The 11,861-nt window shown below is 42.9% G+C and overlaps 2 protein-coding genes across 6 annotated transcripts in view; one reads left to right on the top strand and one right to left on the bottom strand.

The window, feature by feature from the left end:
- Positions 1–7,831, bottom strand: part of chmp1a (charged multivesicular body protein 1A) — an 11,487-nt gene extending 3,656 nt beyond the window's left edge. For 2 of the 5 annotated variants that reach the window (XR_520647.1, XM_008293566.1), the window contains exons 1-3: positions 4,660–4,769; positions 2,129–2,148; positions 1,962–2,039 (exon numbers count right to left, since the gene is read on the bottom strand). Coding sequence is in view for 3 of the 5 variants with exons in the window: in XM_008293566.1 (XP_008291788.1) it covers positions 1,962–2,039; positions 2,129–2,148; positions 4,660–4,666 (105 nt within the window). In the remaining 2 variants the exon portion in view is untranslated. Of the gene's footprint in view, positions 1–1,961; positions 2,070–2,128; positions 2,149–4,659; positions 4,770–7,820 lie in introns of those variants that run through there. The other 3 variants (XR_520646.1, XM_008293565.1, XM_008293567.1) reach the window with 2 other exon arrangements.
- Positions 5,589–11,861, top strand: part of LOC103365997 (charged multivesicular body protein 4c-like) — a 9,805-nt gene continuing 3,532 nt past the window's right edge. Inside the window, exons 1-4 of the mRNA XM_008293595.1 lie at positions 5,589–5,772; positions 7,062–7,158; positions 7,273–7,378; positions 7,802–7,889. Coding sequence (XP_008291817.1) covers positions 5,589–5,772; positions 7,062–7,158; positions 7,273–7,378; positions 7,802–7,889 — 475 coding nt within the window. The remainder of the gene's footprint in view (positions 5,773–7,061; positions 7,159–7,272; positions 7,379–7,801; positions 7,890–11,861) is intronic.

Raw genomic sequence — 11,861 nt, 5'->3', positions numbered from 1 at the left:
ACTTCTGGTCACACTACTTCTGTTTCTTCACACTCAGAGGAACGTGCGCTGGAACCTGCTCTGACATTAATGTGTGTTGTTGTCGTGTCTTGTGCATACATGTCTTCAGGAACACGTGTATGACCTCATGCAACATTTCGTGTGAGCTCTGTGTGCTCCTGTAGACTGATGATGCTGCTGTGTGCTGGTCAGAGAGGTCAGAGAGGCCGCTCAGGATCAACTGGTCTGCTCCACCTCATTAGGAAACATAATTAACGGCACAGCATCAAATTAGCATTAATCATGATGAATTCTGCAGCGCTGGGAACAAACAGCCGCCGTCCTCCAGTCAGACAGAACATGAGCTGAACACGGCCGTGACTCAACAGGAAGCAGCATCTGAGCGACACAATAAAAGCGCCGTGGTGGTACAGCCCGCCAGCTGAATGTAATCTGCTCATCAAACATGTGTTCAGAACGGGAACAGGGCGGCCCGATGACTGTGCAGCTCAGAGACGACTGTTAAGGAAGTAAAGACGGAGCCACTCCTAGTTCAGGCTGAGGCTGCACTGCCCCCTGCTGGCTCAGCACCGGCCCACAACCACCAGTAACATCAATAACATGTGAGCCCAGCATGAGTTGAATAGAAGAGCTGGACGCAGCTGTAAAACCTGGACTCGGCTGTAAAACCTGGACTCGGCTGTAAAACATTTCACTCTTCAGTTCATCTGCTACCAGCTGGTCAACAGTGTGTGTTCATCTATCCTTGTGAGGACCGATCTCAGTTTCCTGCTCATTTTAAATCCATCATCTCCACACCTTCAACCTCACTAGGGGGGCAGAGTCTATCCCAGCTGACTCAGGGTGAAGGCAGGTTCACCTGGACAGGTAACCAGTCTATCACAGGGCTACACTTAGAGACAGACAACCAAGCACACTCACATTCACACCTACGGACAATTTACAATCACCAATTAACCTCAGCATGTTTCTGGACTGTGGGATTATTTTAAATCTCTACTTCAAACTGTTTTTGAAATCTTTATGCACATTCTGATTCCTGTTTATTCATTTGACCGTTCTTACTCCTCGGTACTCGGCGCTCAGCCTCATTCTTGTTCTACGTCTTCTTCATACTTCTCTCTACATAAAAGCTTTTAGCTTTTTATTCCAATTTATTTGATCTTATTCATTTCACTGTTCTTACACCTCTGGATCCATGTCGCTGGGCTTGATTCTCACTTTACTTTATGTTTATAAAGCTTTTATGAACTGAAATGAGATCCATTCGGCTCAAAAACAATCACACATCAGTTAAAGTCTCTGTTCTATCGTCTGATGTGAACACTAACGGCAACACAGTGCTCGGTGAGTTTATTCCTGATGTCTGAAGGAGCCTGAACGCTGTTGGGAGTGGCTGCTGTTTGTTTGGGTATTTCTCCGACAGCGTTCAGCATCTGCTGCTCCTTTTACTGTCCGTTGGAGCAGCTGACTAATCAATAAACAGATTAGAGGGCTGCTGCTGCTGTCCGGTAATAAACTCCTCCATCAGATCCACTCGTGTTTCCTCCCTCAAAGCCTCCGCCCTCATCTTCAGCAACGGAGAGCGATTCCTGAGCTGCAGCCATAAGTTAGCAGAATGAAAGCAGCCACTGACTGGAAAAACAAAAATGTGCCACACCCAAACCTCATCCCCAGCCTCTACAGATCCCCCTGCACATCATTCCTCTGCTCAGACAGACAGAAGGCCAGCATGTGGACGATAACCGTCTGGATGCTTCCCATCGTTGTCTTGTGCTAAACACAGAGCAGCTAACGAAGCAGACAGTGATGCTGCTGCTGCTGGTTGTAACACTTCACTGCTACCTGACTGATAGACGTTGGGCTGTTTGAAGGGAGATGAAAGTAGAGACACAGACAGAAGATAACGGGAGGAGGTGACACGAACAAAGCTTCAGCCACGCCCACAGCACATCGCTCACCTTCTTGACTTTGGCCTGCTCCTTCTCAGACTCCTTCTCGGCCTTCTTGGCGAGTCTCTCGAGCTGCTTGGACGTGAACTGTGACCCAAAGACGAACAGAAAACTCATGAATCAATCACATTTATTTGTGCGGCTAATAAGAATGAAAGGTTTCCAGAGGGACGTACCTTTAGCTGGAAGAGTGTGTCTGCAGAGAGACAGTGAGAGTCGGAGTTAGAGGAGTGTGTTCAACATGCCACTGCTTTATAACAGCAGGTGTACTGATACGTTCAGGATATCTGGACCCACTGGATTCTACCACAGCACAGACTGAATCTGACTGAGTGCTCCACAGACCTTTTTAATGTCACACAGAATGACATTAACGCCTTTTTCACAGCTGTATCAGGCAAAGAACGACAGAAAACCAACCAGAACAACGACAGCTGCAGTTATTATTATTATTAGTATTATTATAATGAGACACATGAATGCTTTCTGACATCTGTGTCTCCTTTGGGCCTATATCATCGTTAAAAACAACTTCTACCAGTAATATAATGAAGTAATGAACATGTAATGGAGTCTGGTAAACAGCTGATGGAGGGTTTAACCGACTAAAACAACACTGATTCATTTACATTTCTACTCTGCTAATAACCACCTGCTGCACACCTGTAGGCTGTGATATTAGTCCTCTGACAGCCACACTCAACAGCAGCTTTAACAAACGTCTCACATGAGGACAGGAAACCCTTCCAAGGATTCAGTGCTGATTCAGACCTGCAGCTCTGTGCTTGATGGTGAGGATACATACAGCCAACATATTCAGAAACAGACCAGAACGTGAGATCATGTGCAGCACAGCGGCCTCCTTTACGTCTGACCAGCACCACATGTGATGAATGTTCCTAAGAGCAGCTGATAAAACATCATCAGCGTCTAACCCCTCCTGGCTGAGGTCCAGGTTCTTAGGAGAACATTTGAACAGGTTAGACCCTGAGCTACGGTTCTGTTTCTACCTCTAACAACGCAAAAGCCAGTAAACATAACCCTCAGTGCTTCTCTCTTTCCTCAAGCATTTCATTACTTTAATCTCTAAAAACATTTTTATTTTCCTCTTTAATTTGGTCTCTTTCATTTATGTAGAAGGAGGAACCAATGTTGGGGATGATCTTCAGCGTGACACAAGTGGAGCTGCTGGGTTTTGTTGCTCTTTTAGTTGGTTTGAGGTCTAAATCCTCTAACTGGAGCTATTTAAATGTAAATACTTTCTGGTTTCTTCCACTGTTGGACATTTTTCACCATTTTCTAAGATTGTATAGAACAAACTGTAAATCCATGAATCAAGGAAACAGACAGATTAATCACCGGTGAAAACAATCATTATTTTCTGCTCTAAACACAAGTACTGCTTCATCTAAGCTCCAATATTTAAGGAGAACAGACAGAAAAAACAAATACAAAAGATGATAATAAAAAAAAAAAAAAAAAATCAACAAAAACAATAAAACATTTCATGCTGCTTAAGGTTCTGTTGGAGTTTTGGATTCATGATCTTTGCCAGAAAATTGCACAAATATCATCCAAAAGCTAAACAAAGAACAAGAAGTGGCAAAAAAGTCTTTTACAGACTTAAACATGAGAAAACTATAAAGTAGGCCTGAAACTAAAAAACAAAACAAAAACATCATCAGTTAATCGGGTGCTAATTTTCTTGGTTAATCAATTAGTGGTTGTATAATTTTTTTCCACAACCCACAGATATTCAGTTTACGTTCAAAGAGGAGGAAACAAACCAGAAAATATTCTCATTCAAGTTGTTCCTTTTTTATTTTTAAATAAATTGCTCAGACTGAACTGACTATCAGAGTAGTCGGCAGTCAGTTTAACAGTCGACAACTACAATCCAGACTGTAGTTTGAGTTAATGAGCAACCTGTTGCGCTGCTGTATGCTGGAGAAAACGTACATTAGGACCTGTATTGATGTTAAACTTATTTTTTTGTGTTCTGCTTCTTTACACACAAGGTTTTTTCTTTAAAAAAATACTTTAATTGATTTGTTGGTTGATGTAATCCTTGATAGTTAATTGATTGTTTATTTGTTGCAGCACTTACACAAAGTAAACAAAGTTTACTGATATTTTCCAGAAGGACAGTCAGAGTGAGCCAGTCATGGAAAGTTATGACACATCCTCCACTGTGGGTTTATTGTCACTCCTGTGCTGTTTGCAGTTCAGTTTAAGTTTCCATAAAACTCTAATGAAGAGGAAATTACCTATACCCTGGATAAAAACTAATCAGTCTAACCCTGGTGCTAAAGCTGCTGCGTGTTCTGGATCAATGTTGTCGCGTTTAGCGTAAACACAAACCTGAGAAGCGACGAAACGTCTGTCGGAGCTGCTTCTCAGACTGTGGATGGAGTCACATTCCTCAGTTATTAGTCACTTGTTAAGAAAAGACTCAACGACAGGCAGCGCTAAAAGACCAGACCGAAAGACTAAATAAATAATCAGTCTGTGAAGCGCAGTTAAAGTTGGACTGCGTGACAAACGAAGGAGCTGAAAATCCCAACAAGGTCTGACAGCTAGCCCCGGCTAGCCACACACCCGAGCTAACAGGCTAATGCTAGCTATCTGGCTTTAGGTTGGTCCCGGAGCTGAAAACAGGAATAAAATCTCCTCTGACTGACTGTTCGGTCGGTGAAACACGACTTACCTTCCATGTCAACCCGGATATGGCGCTAAAAGTTCACCGGTAACGTGTTTGTCAGCTCCTCCAGAAGCTAGTCTGATTTGTTTTGATGCAACCGAGTGGCTTCCTGGTCCAACAGCAGTCACGTGAGCAGAATTCTTCTTCTTCTTCGTCTTTCTCGGTTCATTCTTCGGCTGTTGCGGCTTCCTTCAACTGAGCATCGCCACCTAGAGGTCACAGCATGACCCTACACGGGCCTGGATAAACCGTGTTAAAGTGCCAAAAGTTAGCTAAACATGATCATAGTATTGGATCAGTGTTGTTGCTAGATTTAGTGTAATTTCATCTGATTTTTAAAGTGTTTAATTGGTCGTTTTGTTGAAGCAGATCAGCTCCAGCTTACTGAGCTGATTCATCTGGAGACACTCCAGACTGCTCTAGAACTTCCTTAAGAATCCTCACGTTTTAAAAGTTTCTCCAGTAAACAAGTAATTTACTAGTAGTTGTCAGTTAATCCACTGGTGATATAGCAAAATAAACCAGTTAATAGTTAATTCGGCCTGTTTATTTTTTGCAAAATCTACATGATATGTGTGGGCTAAAAGACGGGCTTCGTGTTGCAGCGCCGTATAGTTCGCTGCTTGTACAGTGGCAGCGATGAACCCGCCTGACATTTTCACGTTTTTAGGTTTTCTCATCGTCAAAGTAATTTACCGGCAATTGTACGTACACTCAATAGTACATGACAAAAATAAGTTGGCAACAGCTAATTCGGCTTGTTTAAATTTCCAAAATAGGGTTGGTTTAATGATATTAATGATATTTCGTAGTGTTGCCTATTACTGTACAGAATCAGTAGCAGTGGCGCGAACAACACTGTTCAGCGGGACTCTGAACCACTCTGCCGGCGAACACTGTGTCATTTAGTCGGTGTTTGAGCCAGCACCGTCAGCATGGCCCTCTTTAATGGGACCCTGGGCGGCGGGGAGACGGTGAGGAAGCCGGCCTGCCAACAGGTGGAGGTCCGCGAGCTTTCAGAGACGGAGGAGCAGCTGCTGAAAAAGAGGGAATTTCTGAGGGAAAAGATCGACCAGGAGCTTCTGTCGGCCAAGAAAAACATTAGAACGAACAGAAAACGTGAGATAATTCAGAGAATGGGGAATTTCTTTCATAAAACATACACAAGTCATAAAATGGCGGCGCCAGCTAGCCTAGCTAGCTAGTGTTCAAGCTAATTAGCATGTTGGCAAACTAGCGGGTATTGTAATTAAAACACACTGCAGGACAAATAAATAAATAAAAGTTATGGATATAACAGAGGTAAAATTATTACATATGTGTGTAAAAACGCCAACATTAGTGGTAGTGGTTAAATGTTGAAAAGGGAAAAACTCATGGGTAGATTGTTGAGCTAGTTAGCTACATGTAGTGACAAAATAATGAAAAAGCTAATGATAAGTGCTTGAACTGGCTAGCTAAAAGTGTGCATAAATGTTGAAAAAAAGAAAAAAGTACATAGTTGACAATAATTAAAAATAATGAATAAATAAACTAGTTAGCTAACAGTAGTTAATCAATATGAAAAAAGGCTAGTAATGATGGACAAATGGTTTAACCAGTTAACTAAAAGTAATGGAAAAATGTTGAAAATGCTAATGCTAACTAGCTAAAATAGCTAAAAGTAGGAGATTAATGTTTTAAAAAGTTAAAACTAGTTAATACATTTTGAAAATGCTGGAAATAAATGTTGAAAAGAGGAAACTACTAAATAACTGAACTAGTTGAAAGCTAAAAGTAGTGGACAAATAATAAAACGCAACGAAAACTAATTGTTGAAATGCTAATGCTAACTAGTTAAAACAGTTAACTAAAAGTAATGGATAAATGTTTTAAAACGTTCAAATTAGCTGATAATTTTTCAAAACGCTAAAGTTAACTGTTGAAATGAATGAAATTTATAATTTAATTATAATTTTAGCTTTAAAAAGATCTTTAAAAAAATTTTTTTTTTAAATAAATTTAAAAAATGGTTAAACTAAGTTAGCTAAAAGTAGTAAATAAAGATGGAAAAAGGTGCTGGACAAAGAGTTGGACTAATTTGCTAACAGTAGGAGATCGAATGTAGGAAATGCTAAATGTATGACAAATATTTAGCTAAAAGTCGTGGATAAATATTTACAAGATGACTGGTAATGATAATTACAGAGCTAAAACAGCGAGCTAAAAGAAATGGGAGTATCTTCAAAAATGCCAAATTCATGTGAAACAAAGAGAATTACCAGGAATTGATCAGAGCTGTGGACAAATTTAGAAAATTCTAAAAATAACTTGAAAAAGCCAACTAGTGGACAGCTGACTAACTTCAGTCAATAGAACTCTTGATGTATTCAGTATTTTGCACCTGCTGATGTGCCCTTTGTGTCCAGTGGCTCTGGAGGCGCTGATCAGGAAGATGCGTCACGAGAAACACCTCCAGCTCACCGACTGCGCTCTGACGGCCGTGAAGGCTGCTCTGAAAAGCATGTAAGAGAAAAGTACCAGCACAAAATGTCAAGAATGAGGGAGGATCAGTGCTGTTTGGGTGCACACTGTTGTGAGTGCAGCGTTAAAGTGAATTAACTGAGGTCTGTGCTGCAGAGAGTTTGTCCAGCAGGTGAGCGACCTGATGAAGGAGCATCACGAGGCCGAGGAGCTTCCAGACGCCGTCCACTCTGCTGCAGGCCTGGAGGTGGACTTTGACGAGGTGCAGTGTGATCTGGTTTTCAGGAGATTTAGGTGGTGTTTGTTGTTGTTGTTGTTTACTTGCACTGAATACTTTCTCTTTAACAATGTCCTGCTGTTTTACAGATGTTCCCTCTTTTGTTTAATTACAGACAAAACCTCGTTAGTGACCCAAACTAAGTATTCATTTAGATGTTGACTGCAAAAAAATAAAATAAAACCATAAATAATGTCCACATTAAACATCTGGACTTTTACAGATGTTTAATGTGTTCTTTCACAGTGTTTGACCATAAATGTTTTTTATAATATTTTGTAGATGTGTGCCTTTATTTTGAAAGTATATCAGCCTGACATACGGCCTCCTACTAGCCTCTGTGCTGTGATACCATCACATCTCTTTGCCACCATGATGAAAACGTTGTGCTTGTTGTGTTCTGACCAGGACGAGCTGCTGGCAGAACTGGAGAAGCTGCAGGAGAATCTGGACCAGAAACCGTTTCCTGTGCGGGTGTCCACGGCGTCGCCTCCTGGTAGGAAACATCAGAGTAACATGAACCCAGCTGCTGCTGATCACCACGTTCTGCATGTTTAGGAGCTTCATGTTCACTTCTTGAACCCTCTGAACCCCAAACCAGCTTCTGGCTGTTTTCTGTTCTTGTTCCTGTCGTCAAAAAGTTTATTATGTGTTCAACGGAAAATGGAAAAAACCCAAAACAAAATTAACCATCAGTAGGAAGATGTTCCACCATCAGTAGAAAGATGTTCCACCATCAGATGTAGAAAGATGTTCCACCATCAGTAGGAAGATGTTCCACCATCAGTAGAAAGATGTTCCACCATCAGTAGGAAGATGTTCCACCATCAGTAGGAAGATGTTCCACCATCAGTAGGAAGATGTTCCACCATCAGATGTAGGAAGATGTTCCACTATCAGATGTTCCTCCATGCTGGATGTATCTCCACCACCTGGCTCCTCTGTGTGTCTCCTCAGTTGCCGAGCATCTTAGAATTTGAACATTTTAGGAGAATCTGGTCTCAATGTGACTCTTTGGTGATTCTTTTAATTGACACATGCAGAATGAAGCACGTGATGCGTTTAAGGACCGTTGGAAAGTGGACAATCTGTTGATTCCCAGTGTTTCTGCAGTGTCCCATTCGGACAGATGGTCTCATCTTAAAGCTAAGGTGACTTTGAGCTCCACCAGTGGACTTCAGAGGGTTCAAAGGAAGTCAGATGGTAGCAGCTAAAGAACATCACGACACAGTTCAAGCTGTGAATCACTCACAGTCTTTTTTTCTCCCTCAAAGCAGAGCCGGACGACGAGGACGTGGAAGAGCAGTTAGAGTATCTCCAGCGCTGGGCCGAGGAACCTTTAGAAACACAACAAGAGCACACGACAGAATGAACGTTCCTGTTTGTGAGGTGTTTTAGACTTTGGAGGACATTTGATGCCCTGATTGACAGGATACCAGCTGTAGCTCGAGGCCTCTGTAACGTCCCTGAATGGCTCCATGACGCTGTTTAAACATGTTCTAAATCAGCATCGTCTCATTTTTCACCAAACTCCAGTCACGTCTCAGCTGCATGTTCCTGGTAAAACCTTCTACCAGCTTCTGGTATGAACTCATCTGACCCTCTGCAGTGTGTTCCTGCTTTAGCTGCACGGTTCACTTCAGGTTAGCTGTTAGCCGTTACCCGTTAACTGTCAACTGTTAGCCATTAGCTGTTAGCCGTTAGCTGTTAGCCGTTACCCGTTAACTGTCAACTGTTAGCCATTAGCTGTTAGCCGTTAGCTGTTAGCCGTTAGCTGTTAACTGTTAGCCGTTAGCTGTTAGCCGTTAGCTGTTAGCCGTTAGCTGTTAACTGTTAGCCGTTAGCTAGCTGGTAGCCGTTAACTGTTAGTTGTTCGCGGTTAGCTGGTAGCCATTAGCTGTTAGTTAGCTGTTAGCATTAGCTGTTAGATAGCTGTTAGCCAATATCTGTTAGCCGTGCTGTAAGTTGGTAACTGTTAACCATTCTGTGCGCTGTTAGCTGTTAACCATTAGCTGTTAGCCGTGCTGTAAGCCGTTAGTTGTTAGTTGTTAACTGTTAGTCGTTAGCACTTAGCTGTACTGTTAGCCGTTACCTATTAGCCATTAGCCGTGCTGTTAGCTGTACCGGTAACGGCTAACAGCTAAAGGCTAGCGGCTAACAACATGGCTAACAGCTAACAGCAAACTGTTAGCCGTGCTGTAAGCCGCTAGCTGTTAGCCATAAGCTGTTAGCGTGCTGTTAGCCATGCTGTTAGCCGTTAGCTGTCCCTCTGTTAATCACTGTGTGTTGTTGAATAAACATATAAACCTTCCTGATGGGCTCCAGCAGCAGACTGATTTCACTCTTTTTCACACTGATCTCATCATTTCATCTTTTATCAGTTGTCGTCTCTCGGACTCGTTCCAGTGACGTCTGAGTTCCTGCTGCCCCTGTACATCCGTCATGTCTCCGTCCAGACCTGGTGTCTGCAGTCATCTTCATCCATTGCTGGCTCTGTTCTCAGTCATCTGGGCTCCGTCTGCTGTTGTTGTGTCTGTCTGTGCTCATTTAGCATCACTTTGTGTCTCTTTAGTGTCGTGTTGTGGTGCTTTTGTGTTTGTTTTAGTCTCTTTTAACACTAGTTGTGTATCCGTTGGTCGTCTCCTGCTCTCTTTGTGTCGTCATGTGCCTCATTCGGGTCATTTTCTGTATTTTTGTGGTAGTTTTGTGTGTTTGTGAGTCATTCTGTTCCTCTTTGCAGTTGTTCTTTTGTTGGTTTTCAATACTTTTGCGTCCCTTTGAAGTCAGCTGTTGTTTCTTTTGTGTTTCTTGGTGGTGGCTGGGTTTCTATTTCATGTTTCCTTCCCATCATTCGTGTTTGTTTTTGGTCATTTTGTGTTTAATTTTGTCTCTTCTGGTTTTGTGTCTCTTTGCAGTTTGTTTTTGCTCTTTTTGTGTTGGATTTGCACACAGTGTTGGTCTCTGTGTGTCTCCGTCAGTGTTTCTATGCGGTTATTTTATTTTATTCGTCCTGTGTGTGTCTGCAGTGGTTTTGTGTCTCTTTGCTGTTTACTGCAGTCATCTTGTGCCTTTTGTGTTTCATGCTGGAGGTGTGTGAGTCTGTTGGCGGTCATGTTCGTCCCTGTCAGGTCATTTCCAGTGGTTTTGTGTTTTGTGCTGCAGCTCTCCCTGCGTGTCCTCGCCTGCCCTTTAAATCCAGCCTCCTCCTCCTCCTCCTCCTCCTCCTCCTCCTCACCACTGCTGCCTGTCTGAGCGTTCACAGGATTAGCGGCGGTCACGCAGCACAGCGACCAGCGGCGGCGGCGGCGGCCTAATGTGCTGCAGAGGAGACGGACCGGCATGCCAGGACCATGTTCATGAAGCCTGATGGGGTCTGGAGCGAGTCAGACGCAAGATTCAGGTGAGAACGAAGCCCACAGCGTGTGAGCAGAAAGCTCAGGGACTCGGCGACAGCAGCACATAATCAATACCTGATCAAGTGGATCACACCTGAAGAGAGGAGCTTCACACCTGATGGAGACGAAGCTGCGTCTGTTTGCTGCTGCTCTGTTCAGAGCAGCTCCTTTGGTCCGTCTCTGCAGTGGGTCTGTGTGTGTTTGTGTACTTTTAGTCTCTTTGTGGTAGTTTAGTGAGTCTTTGTTGTTTTTTTGTCTCTTTTCGTGGTACTTTTGTGCCTCTTTGCAGTTATTTGGTCTCCCTGTGGTGTTTTTGTGTGTCTTTGGAGTTGTTTAGCCTCTTTTTTTGGTAGTTGTGTGTTTTGTTTACTTTTGTGGTAGTTTTCTGTGTCTCTGTTGTTGTTTTGTTTATTTTTGTTGTCGTTTTGTGCGTCGTTGCCGTCGCCTGTCACTTCCTGTGATAGTTTCATGTGTAGTCGCTGTTGTTTGGACTCTCTGCGGTGGTTTCGTGTCTCTTTGTGGTGATTTTCCGTCACTTTGCAGTCGTCTTGTGAGTCTTTGTGGTTGTTTTGTCCTGTTTTTGTTGTTCTTCTTGTGTATTTTTTTGTCTCTTTGCAGCTGTTTTGTGTATTTCTGTGGCTCTTTGCAGACGATGTTTATCAGTCATTTAGTGTGTCTTTGTAAATGGTCTGCACTATACAGCGCTCTTCTGCCTTTGTGGCACTCAAAGCGCTTTACAATGTCTCTCATTCACACACATTCACACACATTCACACACATTCACACACATTCACACACCAGTGGCGACACAAGCGAGGCGCTGCCATTGGGAGCCATGTGGGGTTCAGTGTGTGGACACTTCGGCATGTGGGGGGAACCGGGGATCGACCCGCCAACCTTGCCATCAGGGGACGACCCGCTCCATCACATGACTTGTTCAGTCTCTGTTGGAGGTAGTTTTGTGTTTCCTTGATGTTGTTTTTATCTGTTTCTCTGCTAGCTTTTACTTTTTTGTGTTTCCAGTGTTTTTTTCTCATTGTAATATTTTTGTCTGTCTTTGTAGTAGTTTGTGT

Source organism: Stegastes partitus, unplaced genomic scaffold (assembly GCF_000690725.1).
Source record: "Stegastes partitus isolate 25-593 unplaced genomic scaffold, Stegastes_partitus-1.0.2 Scaffold895, whole genome shotgun sequence".
Lineage (NCBI taxonomy): Eukaryota > Metazoa > Chordata > Actinopteri > Pomacentridae > Stegastes > Stegastes partitus.
The sequence above is the reverse complement of the archived record's forward strand: the minus strand, read 5'-3'. Positions and strand labels throughout refer to the sequence as shown.